Here is a 23,933-nt window from a genome sequence, read left to right as displayed (position 1 = left end):
CACAAAGTGACACTGGAAAGTCCAGGCACAGATTTCTCTGTGGGTGTGAACGGTCGCTGCATACTTGGTTTCGTCGGCCACTTCAACCTCAGTGGGAGCAGTGATGGGAGCGTTGGAGTGTCCGGCTGTGGGATCATCAGTGTTCAACTCGCCATTCGTTGAGCTCATCACCTGCAGCGTTGGGAAAGGACAGCAGACTGCTCACAGGAAGAAACACTCAGACCACAGAGATGAACAGCCACAATGAGTAACTGCACCAGGAGGTATCGATCCTCGAGTCAATTAAAGGAACTTCAACAGTTTTAAGGGAAGACTTGCACATTTTCACCTTCATCTACCTTCCACCAAAAGCCAGACGCTCCTGTGGAGACTGAGGATGGTTTCACCTGCTGCAATGATGCCTTCTGATAAGACGTTAATTTAAATTTTGAGCTCTATTTAAGCTATTGAAACATTTTTTGCTGCAAGAAAACAATGTTCATGGAGAGGATCATTTTAGACTCAAATGGCTAATTTTGGAATTTATGCACTTTATAATCCTATTTATTTGTCATCAAGGGTAATTTAAACAGAAGGAATAAGAGCAGCATGTACAAACAGAGGCTGTGGTCATACTTTTATAGTTCGCTTGGAAAAAGTAAACTCTGGTATTATTACTTAATTAGTGCGGTTCACTTAAATATGAAATCTTTCACCCAAATTCTGCAGGAGCAGCTTTTCGTTACTCAAGTGTAGTTTAACGCAGCGCGGCACGAAGCAAACATGACTGAACAGACCAAGCAGAACCATCGCCTCACTGCAGTAGACCTGAGTTGATTTCTGCCATTGTTTGGACCTCTTCAAACATTAATATGCAACATTTGGCTTTAAGCTGATAAAAATATCACCGCAAAAAATCCCACAAGTACATTTAGTCTTGCACTCAAGTTTGTATACGTCTAAAGATGAGTGTTCCATGAAACCCGAGGACACTTATTGTTCTGATGATGAAATGCTATAAACTAGTCTGAAAGGACAAATTTTCTTTCATTTCTTCTTTTCTATTTCAGCCAGAGAAAAACGCTACAAGTGTGAACACAGCCTCAGACATAGATGTTAATGTCCTTAAAAAGCTGCAACTCCATCAACCAACACTGGATGGCGTATTTGCACCACATTTACAATGAAGCCCTCTGACTTGCCATGAAATAAGACTGACTCTTTGAAACAGCAACAACAGCAGGAAGACTTAAGATTAAAATTCCATAAAACAAAAGTTGCTAGCTTTCCCCCATGGCACAAGAACAGATATACAGTACACAGTAATGTGTACTTTAAAAGGTTTGCATACTGTAGGATGTCATCTTTGCACGGCATGTACTGTGAGCAGCCTAGTAGCAGATGGGAGTAACGGAGCAGGCAGGGAGTGCTGACACACACACATACACACACACACACACACACACACACGGGTTCAAACAGTCTGATGAAAAGACACCAGAGTCAAGACAAAGCATCTAACGGGCATGCAGTGTGGAGTCAGTGACAGAGACGGAGGGAAGGGTCAGACACATAAAACGACGTGGCTTCATGCAGGAGCCATGTGAGCAGCAGCGGCAGCAGCAGCAGTACCTGAACAGAGCCCCCCAGCCGCTCAGCTGTGAGGTGCGACCCCAGAGTCTCCTTATTGGTCACTGGAGTGGGCTGAGACTCACTTCCTTTGGGCTCAGGTGACTTGATGCAAAGAGCAAAAAAGGGGTTGAGGCAGATGGTTGTGAGGTGGCGAGAAGAGGGGAGGAAGGGTGAGGGGTCAGGAGTGAGAGAGAGAGAGAGAGAGAGAGGCCATGTGTTGGAGGAGGGTGTGGGTGGTGGTGTGGAGGGAGGAGTGAAGGAGTGAAGAAGAGGAAAAGGGCGGGGAAGTGAACACAAAATCAAAAAATTAAAGAAGACATCTCCAAGCAGAAGCAGGCTTGTTAAGACAAACTATGTTAATAAAGGAGTAGAGGGAAGCAAAAATTCTGTGTGAAGCTCAGATCAACACACTCATAAAGACATGCAGGAGTAAAAGAAAACAGCCTTGATAACGCCTGCTCTGCGTGACCCAAACGTAGTCAACAACTAAGGTTTCCGAGGGGCAAGTGATTCCAATTTAGACCCAGGAGTTGGGTTTTTGGTATAATCTTAAGATTTTTTTTTTTTTTAATGTTTTGAGGTTTCGCTGTATTACTTACTTACTCTTACACTGTGAATGAGATTTTTTTTTTTTCTAGGTAGTCAACAGCATTCACAAAAAGTGTTAAAAAAAAATCTGACACTACATATATTGCTTATCTAAGTATCAGGAGTTAATTTTGTGAGGGGAGAGCACTTAACTTTTTTTTCAACAAAATATAAAGTAGTTACTTCTTTCCCCTCTACAATTTCACAGTCAATGACTAAACTTGGAGTTAAATTGTTAAAGGGACTAATTAATAGTAGGAACAATTGAAGCGCCTCACCTTTGAAGTCAGAAAAACCAGATAAAGGCTCATTTATGCTCCAGGTGTGCATAAAAACAGACTATGTGAGCTTGACATGGTGTAAACAAGGGGCTTTATACTTCAATGACAGTCGCATAACTGTGAAGTAATGGTGGAATTTACGCCACAATGTATCTCCACAGAGAGGCAAATCACGCGTGCTCATCAAATCTATGACGCTTTACGGGCCAAGCAAGTTGTGCAAAATGCTTTTCGCACTCTTGTGGACGACATACATTGTCCCTATATAACTACCTCTGTGATGCAGAATAATAGCAGCCTGAGACAGAAAGCACAACCCAAATGCACTCGTGGACTCAGGTACACCAGGTGACTCCAGACAGGTGGTCTGAGGAGACATGACCTTACAGCGCAAACAGCGTCAGCATTTTACAGCTGATAGAGCAACACAGGCCAGCACGGCTGGCTGGGATCATCTCAAAGACTATTTTATGACAGATGAAAGAAGTCAAGCAGTGTGGCACAGCGCTGGAATTCCTGGTGCAGGAAATAACGGAGGATTTGAGATTCTTGTCTTTTCAGTCAAGTATATTTACTCTAATCTTCTGGCTCACTGTGTGCATCATATTGATATTTACTGAATCACACAGCAACTTGTACAGCTTCAACATTTCTGCGAAAAATGAAACAGACAATCAATAGGAAAGCATTACTTCTGTCCTAATCTCATGCTCACAGCAGCTTGATGAAGGTGAAGAAGAAATACTGAGGTGAGCACGTTGTCAGCCTGAGACTCCTACCCCAGATCTCCTCCAGCCTCTCCAATAACAACAGCAACTGATCAACTGGGTCCAGTTCCTGGTTTTGCTCTATCAATATAAGCGACTACGAGCAGGATGAGGAGGAGAAAGGGGGATTGTCACTTCACTGGGCTGTATGCCTGTGCTTGATTGTAACCGAAGCAGGACTAACAGGATTACAGCATCAGGACAGTTGTTTTGTCTCTGTTTTCTGTTTGCTATGAGAAGAGTAGACGTGCTTAAGTTTCATGGTGTGAATCAATAGGTGGTTTGTTATTCATAATTTAATAGTATCATTAGTTAAATCCTCATTAGTTTCTTCCATAGTTTGACAACAAATCTAAATACATCATCAAGATTGAACTTTCAGTTTTACAAGGAAAATAATGCAGCATTTCACATCTTTAATTATCACGAATGGCATTTCTGTTCTATGTCGTCCGGTGAATTTATTGTATGTTTCGTTTGATATATACATTGAGGGAAGAATACAGGACGACAATGCCAAGAGGACATTGCCTATTAATAATCATAGAACTGTTTCATTATTCGAGTAAATGCTCAGCATAGCTCTGTGATCAATATAGCCTTTGAAACCAACGGCCAGAAAATTAGGGGATCATTCACTCTGCCTGCAGCAGCCTCCTCTGCTCGGTCTGCTGCCAGCAGCAGTCTCCTCTCAGTCGGTCTGCGCAAACCACTCGTCCCTGTGCCCGATCCTCCACAAACTCTAAATACAGTGGTAGTTTCTCACCAACTCACATATCCACTCTCCAAAACATTTATGCAAGTCACTGTTAATCCCAACACTGCCCTGTGACTCCAGAAGGCACTTTGTTTCAGCGCACGTGAGGAGATGGGTAGAAATATGGATGTACTAAACGCAGAACTTGGCACGTTGTGTGTCCATGTGTGTTTACCACAGCGCATAAATGAGCCTTTGAAAGCATCCAACTACTGTTTTGTGAGTTTTATTACTCGTTTGTTATGATTGGGTAACTTTCATATGCTTGCACATTAAAAAAGTGTCTTTTTCACTCGTGCTGCAGTTTTATTCATTATTTACTCGTTTCTTGACTGCCCCTTTGTGAAACAAAAGAACAATCTGGAAACGCCCATTTGATAGAGCCAATTTTTCCTGCCAGGATATTGTATGTCTTTTACAGTCATGAGCAATCTGCTCGGGCAGGAGGTGGAGCTTTGTGAGCTTTAAAAGGTGGCCAGTTGTGACCAAGCCAATCATGCTAAATGGAGGGCTGTAAAAAGAGGCCAGAGTCCACAGTAATAAGTCAATCATAAAATCAAACACATTGCGCCTGTACAGCTTTATGGCTAACGATGAGTCAGCCTCCTCAAGTGCAACAACATGATCAGTATCATTATTTGAGGACATCAGAAGTGTTTCGTAGGTGGTTTTATATGAGTTGAAATCCTGTTTTAGCAAAAAACAAGGCTCGGAAAACATGCTATCAAAATGAAAATATAAAAGTGAACACCGTCACACACTAAGCATGTCGCTTGTCATTACTGGTACAAAAAATGCAATAAGCATTTTCAAGTCATGCATGCAATGACTAGAGCTTAGAGTGGCAAGACAAAGAATTAGTGAAGCCAAAACCATTGCTTTGTTTCACAGCTGGAGAAGAAGAGTCTCCCTGTCTTCTGCATGGCTGCAAGATCCCTGAACAGGGTGGCGATGGGGTTATCTTCATTTTATTTATTTATTTTAAACGTTTTATTGTTGGTTACTCTGGGGCAGACTGACATCGCTGCAAACCGGCCTGTAACCAAGTTGAATGACACTGATCTGAACAGAAGCCATTTCCCTGCACCTCGACAGACAGGGACGGCTGATCGGACAGTCTGCAGAGCGCTGGCTGCGAGCCGTGGCTGGTCGCGTTTCAGAGTTGACAGTCTCACCTGGTTTTTGGTCTGCTGTTGTGCTTTGTCTCTGCTGCTGGGCTGCAGGGGCGTGTCACTGGGGATGGGGCCGATCGGTGTGGGCTAAAGAAAGCAAGGACAAGAAAGCAGCCTCAGCATTCACATGAACTTCACATTAAAATGGCATCGACAAACATCATCTAACTGCTGGTTGTTTTATTCATCTCAGCTCTGAAAACAAATCAAAAATATCAATTTTATGTATGGATTGTTTGGCACTGCCACCTCACTGCAAGGAAATCCACATTCAAAACTGCCCGGGGCCTTACTGTGAGGAGGTTTGGTATTGATTTTCTCCATGCTTCTTATCACAATCCTAAGACATCATTGAGAAGTCAACAAGACTGACGACTCTATAGCTGGAAATGTATGTGTGACTGTGTCTTGGTGTGTGTTGACTTGTGCTGTCAGATTCAGACTGGCCACGCTTGTAAAAACAGATCATTTAAACTCAACTGCCTGCTAAAATAAAGATCAAATAAATTGATGCTGTTGTCAGAGCTAGTAGACAGTATAGCATGGATTAAAGGTGAAATAAGTTACACTGTGTCACATGATGTTTCTTCCTCCTCCTCAACTTTAAAGAGTGTCAAGCAGGTTGCTAGTTTAGGAGAGTTTAGGTGAGTGTGGACAGTTGAGGGGCGTCACATCGGCGGCGCTTGGAGCACAGCCTGCAGCGCAGACATAAAATACAGAATGCTGCGCTGCTTGTTTGGTAACCTCAGGAACTCAGGTACAATTGCCTCTGGAACCAGGAAGTAGTGACAGTCTAGCCCCGCCCACCAAAATTAACCTGGCCAGTGTCTCTCAGTTTAAAAGAGAAAAACTTGACCAAGACCTTGTTGATGATGACGACAGATTTGCTTAAAGGGAATGTTTCTTCAATAACAGGAGAAAAATGGGAATGTTTAATTATTTTGTATTAAATTTCTTACTTTTTGCACCTTTAAGTTGATTCACACTGAGATTTTCCACTTTTTCTGTAACTAGTATGACTGCTAGTAGAGGCATTTTTAGTAAACAGGTCCCAAGCAGTGGTTCAGTTTCCCCTTGGAAGGACGTCAAAGATCAAAAAGAGAACCCTAAGGCTGTCTTCTGAGTTGTCAAAGAAAAGTGTAATAACAGACCTTTTTGAATCCAGGTCACAAAGAGACACAATGCAGTGTTTTGTTTTGTTTTTTTTTTCTTTTATGTTCCGGCTTAGACACAAATAAATCTCATGAAAGTGACAAAACCTGTGCTGAAGTATACTGAGCAGACCTGCAGACCCGCCCAAGGCTTTCATTTTGAGGCATCTTGCTTTAAGGTGTGGACATGCGTGAAACGCGCTTCGCCATGTTGCTGCATTCATCCTGTCTTAAGCAACAGGTCTCAGTGTCCAGAAATAATCTCAGTCTACTGATGTGATTCCACATGTTGAACAAGTCACTGGAATTCATAGGATAATTAAAGCAGACTAAGCGGGGAAAAGAGGTGGGGGACAAGCAGCATCACTCACGAGAGATTTGCCGACCCAGTCGTATTCATAGTCAAAGACGTAGCCGTTCCTGTCGAACAGATCAGTGAAGAGCTTCCTCAAGTAATCGTAATCAGGCTTCTCGAAGAAATCCAGTCTCCTCACGTAGCGCAGGTAGGTGGCCATCTCTTCTGTAACAGAACACAGAACCGTCACAAAGAGTAAACTAAATTTCAATTAGGAACACAAGTATTGATCGCAGAGAGAAAGATGCCGGAGGGTGTCACTGACCGGGGAAACTTTCACAAAGCACTTCGATGGGAGTCGCTCGTTTGGTGTCACCTATTTTCTGATACCTCTCCTTCAGAGTGTCAGCCTGGATGGGAAAGAGGTTTTAAAGTATTAAACTTAAACATATTTTAATGTTCAGAAATGTTCAAAACTTTCATCACTGGATGACAAAACATCACCTTCAAATCCAAAAACAGACTCAACATCACAGAGCAAACTCTTCGCTGTCAAAAGTTCCAAACTTCGAGAAGCATCTAGAGCTAAGAGCACCACGCAGAAACACACAGAAACTCAGTGAGCTAAAGCCAACATCTCCTAATAGACACGTCAATAACCTGGACCTTGCGCTACGAGGGGAAAAGGAAGGATTTTCTCTCCCAGTTGATTTATTTATTTTTCCCAGCTTCTCTGCTTGAGTATCATATCAATTTAAACCTTCCATAAATCAACATATTTACCTGCTAACAGACAAGTAATTTTATTTCGTTGAGCCTTAAGCACCTTGAGCAGTAATGTTTACTTGGTGAACATTTCAGAGACAAGATACTGCAAAACGATGATAATCGATAGAAATTTTCAGCTTTTTCTTTTAGTTTTCTTTGTATCTTATGCATTTTCACATTTGGAAAATTGCATTTTCAGTTCCAATTCCACAAGATTAGATTCGTCAACTGCTAATGACAAGAAGTCACTTCCTCAGAAGTTTTTAAAGTTCTTTTGACAAAATCTGACTTACAGTAACCAGTAAAAAGTATGACTGGCACTACACTGTTTTTCCATCCACAGTTGAATGACCAGGTTTCACAACGTGGGGTCCAGTTCAGGAAAACAGCTGAATAATTCATAATTATTTGTTAACTGATTGTTAAATTTGCACTGTGAGAAGGAAACAGAGTTTGCTGCTCCAGACTGATGAAACCAGTGAACCTGAGGCCCTGAACGTGGACCAGGACCAGAGAATCAATGTCCCATCAAACTGACAAAACCTGATAATCTCAAAGTGTCGTTAATAAGACTTAGATCTGAATCTCTTACTGATGATGTTGAGTTTTTGTCCTATGGTGAGTAGCCTTCATTCAAATACTTTTTTCTTTTTTTTAATCAATAAAGTGACACTTGATCGGAGTACTTTGGGTTTTCAGTTTTGCTCTTCAACCTAAATGTTTTTTTCAAGAAATTCACAGAACAACTGACAAATCCTCTTTGCTCTTGTCTTCAATTATATGCTTGATATTAAAGAAATCCAAAAGTAACAGTACATTACTTCATTTAGCTAAAGCAAGTTACTGATTACATTTTCAATAGGTAACATGTACCTGTAATGGATTACACTCTCCCACCCCTGACTCTTATGTTACAAGTTAGCGAGGTCTTGTTTTGGCCTAAACCATGGAACATCTCCCACATTTATACATCCCTCGCATTTATCTATCAAGAGCTTCCTCCCACACAGCAAATGTTCAGATGAGGTGCCTTGTCCTCTGGTTTTCTTTCTATTCTGTACACCTTTATAATCATGCCACGAAGATTCAAAAAAATAAAGAATGAAAATAAAAGGCCCAGCAACTCAGCAGCTCTGTTGTGAAGTGCTAAAGATGCATGCTCTTGTGGGCTGTTTTTCTTTACACTTTAAACTCCTTTTTCCAATTGTTCATACAGAGAAGAGGAGTAGAAGTTGATCATCTGCTGAATATAATAATTTCTTTTCATGTCACAAATTGAAGTCTGAGAAATATTAAAGATCTTCTATGCCGAGGTGGATAGTACTGGGTTTGTAAGAGCGTGAAAGAAAAACACGACACAGCATTTTGGATGGACAAAAATCATGAAATAATAAAGTCAAAGGCTGAAAAAGTATAAACTAACAGATTGATAGAAACACAATTTTTAACTTTTATATTGTCTTAAAACACAGCCAGATCTCCTGACCAGATTTTTGTAATGCTGCCTGCAGTTATTACTTAAACCCTGCAATGGTTAGTTACTTGATAGTTAGCATATATATATATATATACATACATACATATACATATATATATATATATATATATATATATATTTCTAACCCCTCGCTTGGATCGAGCGGATCCCACAATGCATCCCTCCTCTCCCTACTCCTGGAAGTTGGAAGTCCTTGGTAGAAAATTCTGCCTGAGTTACAGTTCAGATTGGCTATAACTCACTCCGTGTGAGTTCAAGTGCCTGCACGCTGACGCTGGAGCTAGCCCGACCCAGAGGAGGAGTAGGAAGAGCAAAGATGAAGCGGCTGTTGGGATTCGATGTTCCCGCACATTAAGGTACGTGCCCGTTAAACAGCAGTGAGCTGCACAGGTCCGGAGGTGTGGGATCATCGAGGTGTCAGAATTTTAGGCTGCAACCTTTTATTGTCTAAACAGCCATGCATGCTCAAATAGGCATTCAACCATCTTGAAAGGTGACCTGAGTGAGAGGATGCTCTTGCAAACAGCAAGCCCAATCTCTTTTTAAGGTCACGTGACATCTGATAGTTATGAACAGATAAAGGACTTTGCAGAGCAACAGGCGGCAGCATGCAGCACATTAAGAGGATTACAAGAGTCTGACTTATAGCAGCATGTGCCAACACATGCATAATGCCCGTCAATATTCTACAATACCTTTAGACCCTGCCAGGGGAGGCTCCCTCGGAGGAAGTACATAAACATGTGACCCAGTGCTTCCAAGTCATCCCTTCTGCTTTGCTCTGCAATGAAAAGAAAGCAAAACGATGAAAATAAAATCAGCTGTAGAAAAAGCAATCAATTCAAAACCAGTTTGCAGGTGACTGACTGGTAACTTCTCATGCTTAAACATTTTCTTTATTTCTAATGCAAAGTAGTGAGTGAGGAGCAAACCAACTAGAATAGGCTGTACCTTTTCCCAGGTGTGTGTTAATGCTCATGTAGCGCGCCGTCCCAGTCAGACTCTTGTGCTCCCGATAGGGGATGTGTTTTTTGGTCTCGGGGTCTATGTACTCTTTGGCCAGACCAAAGTCGATGATGTGGATGGTGTGTTGCCTCTTGCTTCCCGGCCGCCCGACAAGAAAGTTTTCTGGCTTCACATCACGGTATATCAAGCTCTTGGTGTGCACGTACTCCATCCTTGTTATCTACACAAAATAGGCACACAGTCATGGTTTGAATGCTTGATTTAATTACAGCTGTTTTCAAAATGTGCGGTACCACTGACATCGAGTGTTTAAATATCGACAGTGTGACACATTGTAAAATTCATGGAAAGAAATTCAGGTCTAACAGGTGACATGAATGAGTGAACTACAAGCAGAGGAAAATGTCATGGTTAACTCAGTGACCCTGCTGCACTCTGGCTGTGATTCCCAAGGTTAAGCGTGCAGCTACCAGTGTGCATCAGACAGGTCTTCTTGCTGTCTAATTTTTCAAAGTAAACTTAAAACCCATTTTTATTCCTTAGCTTATAAATAAGTGTGAGACTCTCCTCCTGTTCTGGTTTTTAGAATTGTTTCACTGTTTTCTTTATAGCTTATCTTTCAATTTGTTTTTAGGTTTTTATGTCGATTTATTTCAATCAATCAATCATTCTTTATTTGTAGAGCACTTTTCATATTCATATAAAAACAATGCAGAGTGGTAAACAGTATATATATATTTTATAATCAGTCATAAAATAAAAAAAAAAAAAACTGCACCATCAATCATGGTTGTATGCGAACGCACACACACACACACACACACACACTCAGGTGTACACGCACACACCAACAGACACACTCCCAGTATGTTTCATATGAAAGAGGAGACATGGCAGTATTTTATCATGGCAGATTTTACAGTAGTTTGGTCCAGCTGTTGTTTTTTAAGTTCTATAAAAATGAAGTTGAGTTCAGAATGATCTCTAGCTGAACTCCGATGAAAATAAAGGTCTTTCTCCATCTGGACTGATAAACAGTTTCTCGTCTTTCAAAATCCCCTACAGAGATAGAACCAAAATTCCTAACTTGTTACACTGGTTGTCACACAAACTTCTGTTGAGAAGATCTTTAAAAAAATAAAGAAACATATTCAAAACAGCATTTTGCTTTCTGTAGTTTGCTTTCATCACTAAAGTAAGCGGATCGATGTGTGTGTCGACTGCTCTACTGCTTGAGCCTTACCAGCTGTATGGCTATCATGAGGACGGTCTTGAGAGAAAATGTGCGGTCACAGAGGTCAAACAGGTCCTCTAGACTGGGCCCGAGGAGCTCCAGCACCATAGCATTGTATTTCCCACAAGGACCAAAGTAGTACACCTGAGGGATTCCCTCTGTGGAGAAAAAACACACACACACAAACAGAAATTATGTCAGAGGTTTTTCACTCAAATCTTAACACTGCATCTGTACTATTGGCAGAAATACACAAATTATTCATGCAAGCAGTACTATAAAATGTTGTGTGCAACAATCAAAAAAGTACTGATTGAAATTGTTTAATCAGGTATAAAAGAACAGGCTCTGACATGTAGTCAAGCAATGCTTTAGTATAATTTACTAAGAAGACTTTCATCCTACAATTTGACCATGACCTGCTTTTGTAAGTCAGACTATGAGTGCTTAAATTCTTGTTAAGTTGACCTTTGCTCTTCCTTAATAGATTTAATTATCACTGAAATGTAACCGATTCAAGTGTCCAACGCTGAAAAGATATGTCCTCACAACAATCTGTCAAATCAGCCTATTATTCCGTTATTTAATAATAAAAAAAGATAACAAATTTGTCTAATGCAATGATTGCAGCGCTGTTGTTTTTTTTTTTTTTTGTTTGTTTTTTTAAAGAGAGTGGAGGAGGAAACTCTACAACATAAATGTCAGTTTCCATCAACAGGTTTGTCAGAAACAGGAGTGGCTCTGAGTTTTTTGAATGAATGACAATAGCACACCAGCAACACTTGTAAAAGTCTTTGCTGCTAGAAATCGCCACACCCCTCTCAGTTTTGTATGTAGACTTGTGAAGAATGTGGAAGGATCAACCCGAGAACGTATCATTGTGTGTTTTGACAGCAAGACACAACAGTGGGGCTAAGAATGACAATAAGACTCTTAGTAACAGCAAACTATTGATCAATACTAAAAAAAAAAAAAAAAGAGAGAGAAAATCAACTAAATACAAACATAACAGGCTGATTCACAGTGACCTACAACATAACTGCTAAGACCTGTAAGCAACACACACACACACACACAGGTACACACAGCAATGGAAGAAAAAGATGACTCAATAAAAGCAGCAAGCAAGCACACTTCAAGCAATTCAATACAAAAACAGCAATATGTTACAAACTAAACAAAATCAAATTTTCCAAAGTTCAGGAAGAAAAAGAGAATGAAGTAAAAACATATAAAATCTGCCCCTTATTTCACAGAATCAAATGACATATATCAAACATATTGACTCTAGAGGTTTATTGATTTTTTGAAATATTGTGTGTGAGTTTGCTGCTTTTGATTCCATAAAATGGCCCCTTTAACCCACATGCATCATTCTATTAATTTAGTTCTGAATTTTGGTTTTAAGAAGATCTCCGTTTCCCTTAAAGTTACAGCTGCTTTCTCTTTTTTGCAAAAATTAAGTTATAACTCTAAAAAAGAAGCAAGCAACAAAAACACTGAAACAGATGCATTTATTTATTTTCTGCATACAGAGGGCATAAATCAGTCTTTACACTCACTCAACAACTAACAACTTATCTGAAACAGATAATTTGTTCCACTCTCGCTCCTGAAGTCAATTGATTCTTCCATTAAACACATTTTATCTAGAGAGAGGTCAGAGAGGCCTGGAATGTATCCCTGCCTAAGGGGTGAGCCTGGACAGGACACCTGCACAGCACAGGGCTGAGTCAGGCGATTAACCATTCCCACATTATTACATATAGTTAATGCAGTGACTCACAAGTTGTTCTTCTGGTTCCCCTCTTTAAGAGGTATGAAAGTGTGTGTGTGTGTGTGTGTGTGTGTGTGTGTGTGTGTGTGTGTGTGTGTGTGTGTGTGTGTGTGTGTGTGTGTGTGTGTGTGTGTGAGAGAGAGAGAGAGAGAGAGAGAGACTGGCTGCCCACACATTTCTAGTTTTCTCGTGAATGAGATTTTATCTGGCGGATCTGGGAAGCATGTTGGTGTCCTGAGTCTGCAGATTTAGTTCACTGAATTTCTGAAATATACTGATCAAACACCTACAGCGAGATGCAGAACTCATCTGCTGGAAACCCCTGAATGAGACCCGAGCATGTGACAGCCAGCAAGGCTCACTGCGAAACAAAACAGCTGTATGGTCAGAGTCCATCTCCTCACAGGATGCACAGAAATGCAGGCTCTGATAGACGGTATTTTTATGTAGTGTACTGTCGTGATATTTGTCATCATTACATTGTTCAGTTCGCTTAAGATCAACCTCTTTCAATTAAGTGTCAGCTTTCAGCAGTTCGTCTTCGATGGCAAATTGTTTGCACAAAAAAAGAAAAGCAAATCCTCATTTAAATCATCTCTGCCCCTCAAGTGGGTTCATCCCACTTGGGAAACCATTGAGCTTGTGTAGGTTACTAATTGCCTCGAAGCTTGACTTTGGACTGTAGGAGGCACAGGGAGAAAACACAAACTTCACAGACAAAAGCCTTCTGTTTCACATCAGGTTTGAATTAAGTGGGTTGTTTTTTTAATTTACTTTCCACTTTGAATAAAGAAACCATGAAGCACCACGCAGCTAAAAATCTCCCGGACTCTAAAGTGGTGAAAATCACAATGCACAAGACCATCTCTGCTCAAGTATGTTCTATCACCAGCCAGCTGCAGTCTACACTACTTTATGGGGCTCAACACTCAAGGACTGAAACCAACTGTGAATATTTTCAAAGACTCTTCACACACAACCAACTACATTAGTTTGAGCTGACAGAGAAAGTCCGAGCACAATCTCAGATACACAATGCAAAACTGAAAGTTTGAAAACCTCAGAATGAAATGGGGGAAAAAATGGCAAACAAGAATTGGTGAACAGTTAAGAATGGTCTTCAGAACAGTCCACACTGCGGCACAGAAGGCCGCTGACATAGTATATACACATGTAGACGCAGACAGACACACACCTGTCTGCACTGTAGTCTCTGGGATTTTGATGGCAACGATGCCAGTGACAGATGAGGCAGTGACAAGAGATCACTGGGGAGGCTGACTCATCAAAGCTTGGCCCAAATCTGGAGGGCATTCAAAGCACAGCCATGACAAGAGAAGAACACAGAGTGTATTATAATTTCATGCTGGGAGACGTGAGCATGGATCTGTGTCTGAGCAAACCGAGAGCGCCATTCTGAAAAATATCTCGTCATAAATGCCAGTAGCTCAAAATTGGGGTAATTTTAGCCCCATTTTTCATTAAAGGTCATGGCTTAGCTTTCTAACAATAGCTGTGGAAAAGGCATGTTGCGTAACGGCAACTGACTGAAGCATAGAAAACTGCAAAATTACTGTCCAATCCAAAAATTTAATCTGATGTTCTCAACAACAAATGAAAAAAAAAAAACCAAGCTAAAAAGGCCCTGTTAGAATGAATTTCTGTAATCTCGCGATTATATAAAGTCATATAAAAGTCATGCCCATAATTGTGGGAAATGCCCCGGCCTTCAGTGCGAGCCAGCATCAGTGGCACTCTGACCCCTGCTGTCTTGACAATTTCAGACAATCCTCTCCATTGTATTTATGTGTAGGCCTTCTCAGGCAACGCTGCGAGAGGGAGGGCTGCATCATGATAGCCGAGGACAATGTTGCCCTACAATGAAATATCAGTATTAACGGCCAAAGAGGAGAGGCCACGGCCAGAGAGGAGGGGAGTCAAGAGGGAATCTCTATTAAAGATTTAGAGTATGGAGTGAAGTGCAAAGAGGAGGGGTAAGAGGAGGAAGAGGTGTGACTTCCATTAAATCCTGGAAGTGGAGATGTTCTCACAGTGCTGAAATCTGATCAGAGCTAAAGGGGGGCGCCTGCACACACAGAGCCAGCATATACAAATTCGAACTGGTTTAAAAACACACATCTCACTAGAGGCCTCAGGCTGAAAGTCGACAGTAAGAGCGGAGGGAGGGTTAAAACACTTGAATACATTATTTGTGTATTCTACATTATAGCTGTTGCTTTTAAAAGTTCAGTCCATTTTTGATTTCGCACAGCTTTGACAAGAATTTATGCATTCATGCAAGCATAACTGGAGACAAGAAGCCTGAATTCACATTCCTGTCAAATGTCTAGACTGTACTCAGTCAGATTAGTGACAAAAAAGTAATTTCCCTGTTAAGGAATGCAGCAATTTCTGTAATCTTATGGAGTTGAACTAATTTGTTTTTTGACAGTGCATCGTATCCTCCATGATGAATGAATGGTGAAGCGGATGGCACAATGTGTCATTAAGTCTTATTATGTTCTTCACATTTGCATAAAGTGTGGATACTTTTTTGTGGAACCTGCTACTTTTATATTTTCCTCTTCTCCAAACTGAACCGTGAACGCATCTTGAGTTTGAATGGTTCTTATAAAATGCACCTTGCTCGGTGGTTGTTAATATTCCACGGAATGTCTTTAAGCTTTCTGTTACTTTCTTATTTAGTTAGATTTAACTAGTTTTGAGAGCATATTTACCTATTTACTTTTTTCTTAGTTTTTGCACTTTTACTATTAGTGTCACTTTTTCTGTGTCTTCAAAATAAAACTTTCAGAATTTTCTGGAAAGAAAGCTGGAATAATCAGAATCCTTAACAAACCATAACTATCATAATTTCAGAGAGATGACAACATTAAACATAAAAATAACTGCATAAAGACAGACAGAGGTATATAGAATTTGACACAGTGAAGTATTCTAAGCAGTGTCTAGACTTAAAAATGACTTGATTTCAAGGTACAGACATTTGTTGGTGGAACAGTATCACATTTATCATGAGATGTGGGGTGTCATACCACATAAACACATTGCATAATTACAGCTGAGCTCAGAACATTTTGCTTCTATCTGGTTTATGCGTGAAACAAATTTCAAAGACAAAAAATAAAGGATGTTTTCTGATCATTTTAGTCATTTTAAGTTAGTTTTGTGAACGTAAAACAAAGTTTTAGTTTGATTGCAAACTCATTTACTTTTTTATTTCAGTAAATAAAGCTTATTAGTTTTACTTTTTGGGGAGAATTTTGTTTTTCATTAGCTATGATATCCTTGTACCTACACATATGACCTATTGATAGTTATTGTGGATGTATGTTATGAGTGGCTACAGTGTAGCTTAACTCATTCTACAGAGTTTATAATATATTTTATCAAGATAACCTGTAACGAAGCAGGAAATTATGTGAATCAAGAGAGTGGGTGGTATATATAAGACATGACTGACTGTTTATAATTTGCATGCAATGGTTATGATTAATACAGATTGTGCATTGCTGTCATGGCACTTCGTGCCAACAATAGGCTCAATGGGGCTTCATAAATATTCATAGTCATGCTGAAACCATCACTGAGTAATATTTGAGAGGAGACCTCCATATACGTGTCACTAATTACACAGAGATACATGCAATCACAGATACGTGACTGCAGTAACTAAATCCGCCAGTGAAGCTCCATAAATGACAGCTCGTCTAACCTGGGAGATGCAATCATCACACCAAAGTGACAGAGGAGGCAGCAAAGAGGGGCAGGATAAGACTTGCTTTTGGTCAGTCGATAAATGCTGCTACCAAGACTTATACATGTGTAAGGGGACACCAGCTCAATTGCCATCTTCACAGAAATTTGTTGAGTGGGAGGGAGGATTTCCAACAGCTGGGATGTGTTCAGGACAAGAGAGAATTAACAGTGTGCAGATAAGCTTCTACTGGGCGTTAAGCGCTGAGCAGTCCATGCTGTGACACAGCCGAGGCTCTCGGGTTGGGCAGGACTAACAGGGTCACATGTTCACATTTAGCCAAGTTGACAACATAAGTAGATTTAATCTATCGCCTTGATTCCTCCCATACTGGACAGTCAAGTGAGTCGTCCTGTCATATCATCATGTAGTGCCCAGACACCCACTGGAAGCCAGGCCTCTGTTCAGTAGTAATATAATAACGACGCTCTGTAGTGTTACACAATTAGGAAAAAAAATCTGATTTGACAACAATCAAGCAGTCATCAGCCATTTTCTTTTTTAATTGGCACACTTTTATCTAACGATTTATCGATTACTTGACTTTAGAACACTGTATAATTCTGTCAATGCCCACTGAATCTAAAAATTGTATTTAATTATAAAAAAAGGTACCACGCTCCTCCAAGTCTTGGGATTCTTGAACAGAAACAAGATGATGTTGTATTGCTGGCTGTTGAACTGCTTCTACCACATTTCACAAAACAATGTTCAACCCCTGTTGGATCTTCAATATCACCATTTATTTTTGACAGTATTTATGAGTTCGCGAGAGTTATGTCTGTACCATGGAGGTCCCAGGGTCACCTCGATGGCTCGGAGTTTTTGAACTTCAATGTTAAAGTAAAGCTTCGAAGAAGTAGACATGTCAAATCCTGTCAGCAGTGACATTAATGAAGGGGTTTTATTATTATTCCTATTTAGAAAACAAAAATTTAAGGTCAGTGTGAAAGCACTAATGCTGCACTAGTTCCAGAGATGCGAGGCATGTTTCTCTGAGCATAACAAATGACAAGCAAACAGCACATGATTCAGTCTAGTAGAGGCTTCAGCTGACATACTTTAAAACATTTTTATTGCACTTTGTCTTCTACTTTTGTTCAATACTTAACAAGGTAGGTGACTCATAGCATATGTACCATTTAAATTACTACAGTATAATGAGGTGCAGATATTTTAGAGCACCCTTCTAAGTTTTCATTACATGCCAATATGGGGGTTTCTGTGTTAGAGTTTAAGTCTACTACTACTGAAGATGATTACAGACAGACAATAAAAGTAAACCATAAGGCCTACAATGGAGTCAGGACAGATGATAGTCAAAACATTTTTGATGCATTTGAGCAAACAACCAGACACACAGAGAGACATATCTGAGTTGGAGGAATCCTCTTTTCAGAGGACATAGCTCAGGCATTGACAAATTCAGTTACTGCATGTATGTGTATGCACTGTATCCGTGTGACTGAATGCTCAGATTGGCAGTCATTAAGAAAAAAAAAAGTGATATCTTTTCAGAAACAAAAATTTAGGTGATTCCCTGCAATCTGTATCCAGCGAGACAGAGGACACTGTGAGGAGGGAGAGCAGGGACGCCATCCAAGTAGACACCATAATGGCCCGAATGCTTGTGGAGGGTCTGCTATAAATAGTCAAGGACTGCCCTAATGCCCCACCTCCTTATCAACAGTGGAGGGCTTTTGCTCAAGCACAAGGAGCCAAGAGGGTGGCACGTGTCACAAAATTAGACCAGGACACACACAGGGAAAACTGCTGCAACAGGAAGACCACACACAGACACACTCTCTCATACACACACACAAACAGTCTAACCATAATCTTCTAGTGTATACGCTCAAATCTGGACATGGCACTTCATACAGTTCATTGCTTATTTATCATTTAATCTAAAACATTGATTTACTAGAAATTTCTTAAATACTGTTAACTCGATTTTGTGATAATTTGGGAGATAGAACGCACGACATATCGCTTTATAGAGAAACGTTAAATAATCAGTGTTGGTTTGTTATATCTCTAAAGATAAATTAATGTAATGTAAATTAATTTTGCTCAATCTGTTTTCAAACTGGCAATTTAAATTGTTCAAAAAATGTAGACAGACAGTAACTGTTTGATAATCCTATGATATTCTTTTAGATGGTAGAAGTTTCATAATTTCTACAACAGTATTCTCTCACAGCAATCAGCATTAATGCTTTACTGGGATTATTGTTTGCAATATCTTTGTGCCCTAAAGATAACAAAAACAAAATTGTTCCCATTTGCACAACACAAAAGATCATGTAACGTTACTTTTGAAATGAGGACTGAATGTAATTATATACTGAATTATAAATGAGTCAGTCTGAGATCAGGGATGAAAAAACTGAAAGGGACATGTTGGTGTGGGAGTCTGCAGCAAAAAAAAAAAAAAAAAAAAAAAAGCTGCAGGAGTAGGAGACTGTGCAGACCCCCCTTATTGGCACCTTTTGTTCTTTCATTTCTGGTGATATGTGTGCATATGGTGAAATACGGGGCATGGACATAATGACACAGCTAATTCAACTTCAACAAACGTGACAGAGACTCTTTCAGCACAGTGAACAACATTACAACCAGGGACTGCTGTGAGAAAAATCAGGTCCCGGTTCCTTCGAACCGCCTGCCTCTGCTGCTTCTCTCACTCGATGTAACTGACTTGCCAGCCAGGCCAGATCAAAGAGGTGCTGCCCTGAAGCCACAGTCATGCATCACAGCACATTTACATGTTCTGGCGACTGTTGGAGGAGAGTAAACACTGGATACATCTGAACTGTCACACTTTAGGTCCAAAACGACTGATGAGTCTTATGTTCAGGTGCCTGTAGTAGAGTATATACATTTGGAAAAAAAAGTCTGGAAGTTGCAGGTGGTGAGAGGCTATCAGCTGAACTGAGAGGAGGGCAAGAGGTTAACTATATTTGTGCTCAAGCAAATGAACAGCTAACCCCACGGTTACACATCAACAACTTCATCAGCAACAAATGGCTAATTCAATGTATTCCAGTGAAGTAAAACTTTCTGAACAAGAGCAGGAAAAGCTAAGATCTTCTCCAAAGATTATAACACAAAAAATTGAGAATTTCCCATTTCAATGGCAAAGAAAGTCTTTTCTAGCCACTGCAACTTGACTATAGCTCCAAAATGTCTTGCCACTGATGCAAAATAAACAAAAATGCCCAAATCAAATCAAGGTACAGCTAAAGAGTACAGGATAGACATATTTTCATTTCATTATAAGTACCTGCAAATCTCTGGTATAAATGTGAGATTTTAGTGACTAAATCAAGATAAATCTGATAAATCGCACGAAGGGACAATACTCATATGCTCCCATGCTAAACCAAGCTTGTTTTTGTAAACATTCACATAATCCATAATTCGCCTAAAGCAGGTTGGGAGAAGATTCCACTGAATAGTGTCGCACACATATAAACAAATATACAAAGGAAGCATGATGCTCTCCTATGATGAAAAATGCTTAGCTGCCATGATTTATGTGTTATACAATTAGTAGCTACATTTTTGCATTTTTGTGCCGTTTATTAGAAAAAAATATAATGCATACACTGTACCTTTCTTACCTGAATTTCCCAACTGTTTGTAAAATCTATACTCCAAGTGAAGCTGTGGTGCCCTGGACTTTATAGGTTCCTGAAAGTGAGAAGAGAGGAGAGAACAGGGTGTTAAATATGAGACAACACTCAAATTAATGAAAGCATAATGTCAGATCATCAAGCACAGCGATTCTGTTGTTTTCACATTCAGATATTTCTGGATTCAGCTTTATCTCACAATTCTGTAATCTTCAACACCCACATGTTTCACAGAAGAAAGTGAAATTAATGATTTACTATCAAAAGGTGCAAATGTCTTTTGTCCTTGTCCATGGGGACAGAGCAGTTTGCGAGTGATAATACCACATAAACATCAACATGGCTATCTTTCACTTAACTAAATACATTCATTACAAGGTTTGACTTCTTTCAATGCCTAATAAAGCTTTAATTAGGGATGTGGTTGGACGTGAGAGGATAAAGAGGCGTTGCAGCTGGCGTGCAGCTGGCTTTTGTGATGACATGGCTGATAATCAACCCACCGGGACATATTGTTCATTATATTGCAAGCACTGGCATTACAACCTAAAACGTAATCTGATTAACCCCACTCCCATGATGACAAGGGCATTATAGGCAAATGTGAAGGGGATAAAACAAACACAGACACCTAACTTAATTCCTCCTCTTAATCTTCAATAGCTGTGACACAACCTGAGCTAATGCAGTGTCACACTGCAAATATACCGTCCACTTCTCACACTATTTGCCATCAGTTTAAAATTTTGAATGCCAGAGACAACCAAATATCAAAATGTTGGGGCCCAAAGACTATACTGCCCATAAAACAATGACATTAATAAATTAATGGGAAATGTGATTATTCACGGCATGCTGAAATTGTTAGGGCTGTGTATGTCTAGAGTAACGAAAAATTTGATGGTATCAAAAAAATTAAATTGTAACTTCTTGATATGCGTTTCAAAGAAAATTTTATCTTAAAAGCTGGAGCTTTTAAGATTTTCCAGGAGCATCTAATTTCTGACCTTCCAGTTACTCCATAAGGCTTTTATCAAAGAAGATGTTTTGTTCTCCTATTGCACACTGCAGTACAAACATGAAAGATGATCAGCATGGTTTCCCTCCTCATCTCATAATAACCCCACATTCAGTCCAATAGATATGTTTAGATTTTATTTATAGTTTTGTTTTAATATCTTTAATAGCTGAGGTTAACAAAGCACTATTGAGCATATTTGCTATGTGCTGATGTGTGACCCACAAAATACACATATTTGTGTTATCCTCATTATCATCATTATTATTATTATTGTTGTTGTTGTTGTTCCATTGGACTGTGGGAGTAAACAGAAACATTCAGTGAAAACCGTTGCAGGCAAAGGGACAACACACTAACAACACAGAAAGGCCCCAGCCTGTAGCTGAACCTGAGTTTCTTGCTATACCAACGTCACTAACCAGTGCCCACATTAAGCTTTCTTACTTAAAAATATAGCCAGATAAAAAAGAAAAAAAAATTCCAATAAAAGCCATCACTTCAATAACATTTTAGATGACGCTTATCCATGGAACAAATGATGTACTGCAAAATTCTCCCAAAACAGGATTCTGTGAGAACGTAGAAGCATGTCTATACTGAGAAACCACCTGGAGGAAGTAGCCACAGTATACATTTTGCTTATGATACAAAAACTACATTTAGTTTGTCACCTCATGTCATTATAAACATCTTGACCAATTGCTTCTCTGACTTGTTTTGATATTATGTATAAATAATTCGTCAGAAACCATTCGCTTTCCGCTACTTCACACCATTCTGGGATGCAAAATAATAACCACCTCAAGAGTAATGCAGGATTCAACATGTGCACTTCAGCACCACTGGAAATCTGATACAGTTGTTAAATACTGTGGTGAGAGGTTTCAAATATTTCTGAATATAAAACAGATTCCAGGTACAATGTTCAGAACTGTGCTAAATTTTAAAATGTATTTTCAGAACATTTTCATTTTTAAGCAAACTTGTTTCTACAAAGAAACATATTTTCAGGGGAATCCCTAATTTTGAATGCATTCTGAATAGAATTCTCTTAAAAAATACATAAAGTTGTAAATTCAGGTGTTTGGCTATTTAAAGGCAAATAAAGAAAAAGAGTGATGTGGTTACATATGTAAGAAAATAAGATATTAACCATGAGAGAACATCAAATCAAACCACAACATGAAGAGGAACAGGCTCATCCTCATCTCCACAGAAAACACCTGCATTTTGGGTAATCTCAAAAACTTACAGCCTACAAGATTTTATGTTCTTCACTGTGAGAAAAACACATCATCAACACCCTCTTCATATGGCTGACAGAGAGCTTGGTCTGAGAGGTAAAAAAATATTCTGAAAAAGCAAGAAAGCAGAAACACAGAGTGGATGGCAGGAAGCTACAGAGAGGAGTGGAAGCCTGTGGGAGGGGGACACGTGACCAGTCTAGGAGGTGGAGCGCAGATCTGCTGGAGCATCATTCACCTCCCACATGAACACAGACTATCAATGCCTTTCATACGAGTCACACCATGGAGGTTAGGAGAGGAAAAGAAAATATTAAATATATAAATATTGAGTAAAAACAGATGGCACCAAACCACAGGACCCTTTAAAACAGCTTACAATAGGAAACAGAGGCTTATGGCAGCTTTACGTACTTAAGAGTCATCTCTTTTCCCAGCAGATGGGCTAAGCTATGGCTGTGTAAATAACCAGGGCCAAGCTACAAATGTCTGACGTAACACCGATGCATATGACAAGCATTTTTCGAAGTCCCTTCACACATCAGGTATTTTTGATGCGCTACCTGAGCTTAGGGGATATCTGTGGCATTGGGACAGAGCCACTGCTAAATCAATGTGGTAAAGAGAAGCAATGAAAAAATGGTCAATGAGAAGGTAAGAAGGTATTCCACAGTATCTAAAAAGAGCAACAACATTAGTCATTAAAAAAAAAAAGAAAACTGAAATCTACGCACACCTAAGCCTACAAAGACCTCATTTATTGGCACATATAGTTTATTTAATGCCTGAATAATAAATGCTTCTCCAGCATCTATGCATGCGTGGTTGAATTTTAAATTTAACACTGTTACAGTCTTTTTTAAGGTAGTAGGCTATAATGTTGTTTGAGAATAGACAGTTTCACACATGGCACGGAAGCTCGGAAGAGCACAAATAGCAAGCTGAACTGGGACTCCCAGAGCATATTTCATAACAGTAAGCCGACATCAATTTGTTATATGTGTACAGACAAATAGAAGGAAAAACAGAGTTTCAAGAATGGAGCAGTGTTTCGCCTGAATGCAACTACATCATATCATTCGAAGCTACGGATGTTTAATATCCAATTCACACACCTGTGAGAAGAGCATGAGGAGAGGAGAGGGCTCCATCTCATCTCTTCATCTACTAAAATTATATTATTCCACATGAAAGATGCTTTATAAAATACATTATTTACTATTTCACTTCACAACATGGTGACATATTGTTATAATGAGGGACTTAAGTTTCAATGGGAAAATGGTGTGGACAATAGTTATTGTTAAGGACTGCATGTTATTATGCAGAGTCAAACATGCCGCTCACAGCAGCGTAGGACACTCGCTCACTTGTGGCAGAGCCTGTG

At 39.7% G+C, this 23,933-nt stretch overlaps 1 protein-coding gene across 9 annotated transcripts in view; it reads right to left on the bottom strand.

Annotated features, from left to right (window-relative positions):
* csnk1g2b (casein kinase 1, gamma 2b) overlaps window positions 1-23,933 on the bottom strand; it is a 46,608-nt gene that overhangs the window by 3,110 nt on the left and 19,565 nt on the right. For 3 of the 9 annotated variants that reach the window (XM_030082876.1, XM_030082877.1, XM_030082878.1), the window contains exons 3-11: window positions 20,261-20,339; window positions 11,098-11,246; window positions 9,840-10,074; window positions 9,584-9,669; window positions 6,948-7,032; window positions 6,699-6,847; window positions 5,180-5,263; window positions 1,612-1,713; window positions 65-171 (exon numbers count right to left, since the gene is read on the bottom strand). In XM_030082876.1, the coding sequence (XP_029938736.1) occupies window positions 65-171; window positions 1,612-1,713; window positions 5,180-5,263; window positions 6,699-6,847; window positions 6,948-7,032; window positions 9,584-9,669; window positions 9,840-10,074; window positions 11,098-11,246; window positions 20,261-20,339 (1,076 nt within the window). The remainder of the gene's footprint in view (window positions 1-64; window positions 172-1,611; window positions 1,714-5,179; window positions 5,264-6,698; window positions 6,848-6,947; window positions 7,033-9,583; window positions 9,670-9,839; window positions 10,075-11,097; window positions 11,247-20,260; window positions 20,340-23,933) is intronic. The other 6 variants (XM_030082880.1, XM_030082881.1, XM_030082882.1 and 3 more) reach the window with 6 other exon arrangements.

This window comes from Salarias fasciatus, chromosome 23 (genome assembly GCF_902148845.1).
Source record: "Salarias fasciatus chromosome 23, fSalaFa1.1, whole genome shotgun sequence".
Classification (NCBI taxonomy): Eukaryota; Metazoa; Chordata; class Actinopteri; order Blenniiformes; family Blenniidae; genus Salarias; species Salarias fasciatus.
Note: the sequence above shows the minus strand (reverse complement) of the source record. Positions and strands in the feature narration are given on the sequence as shown.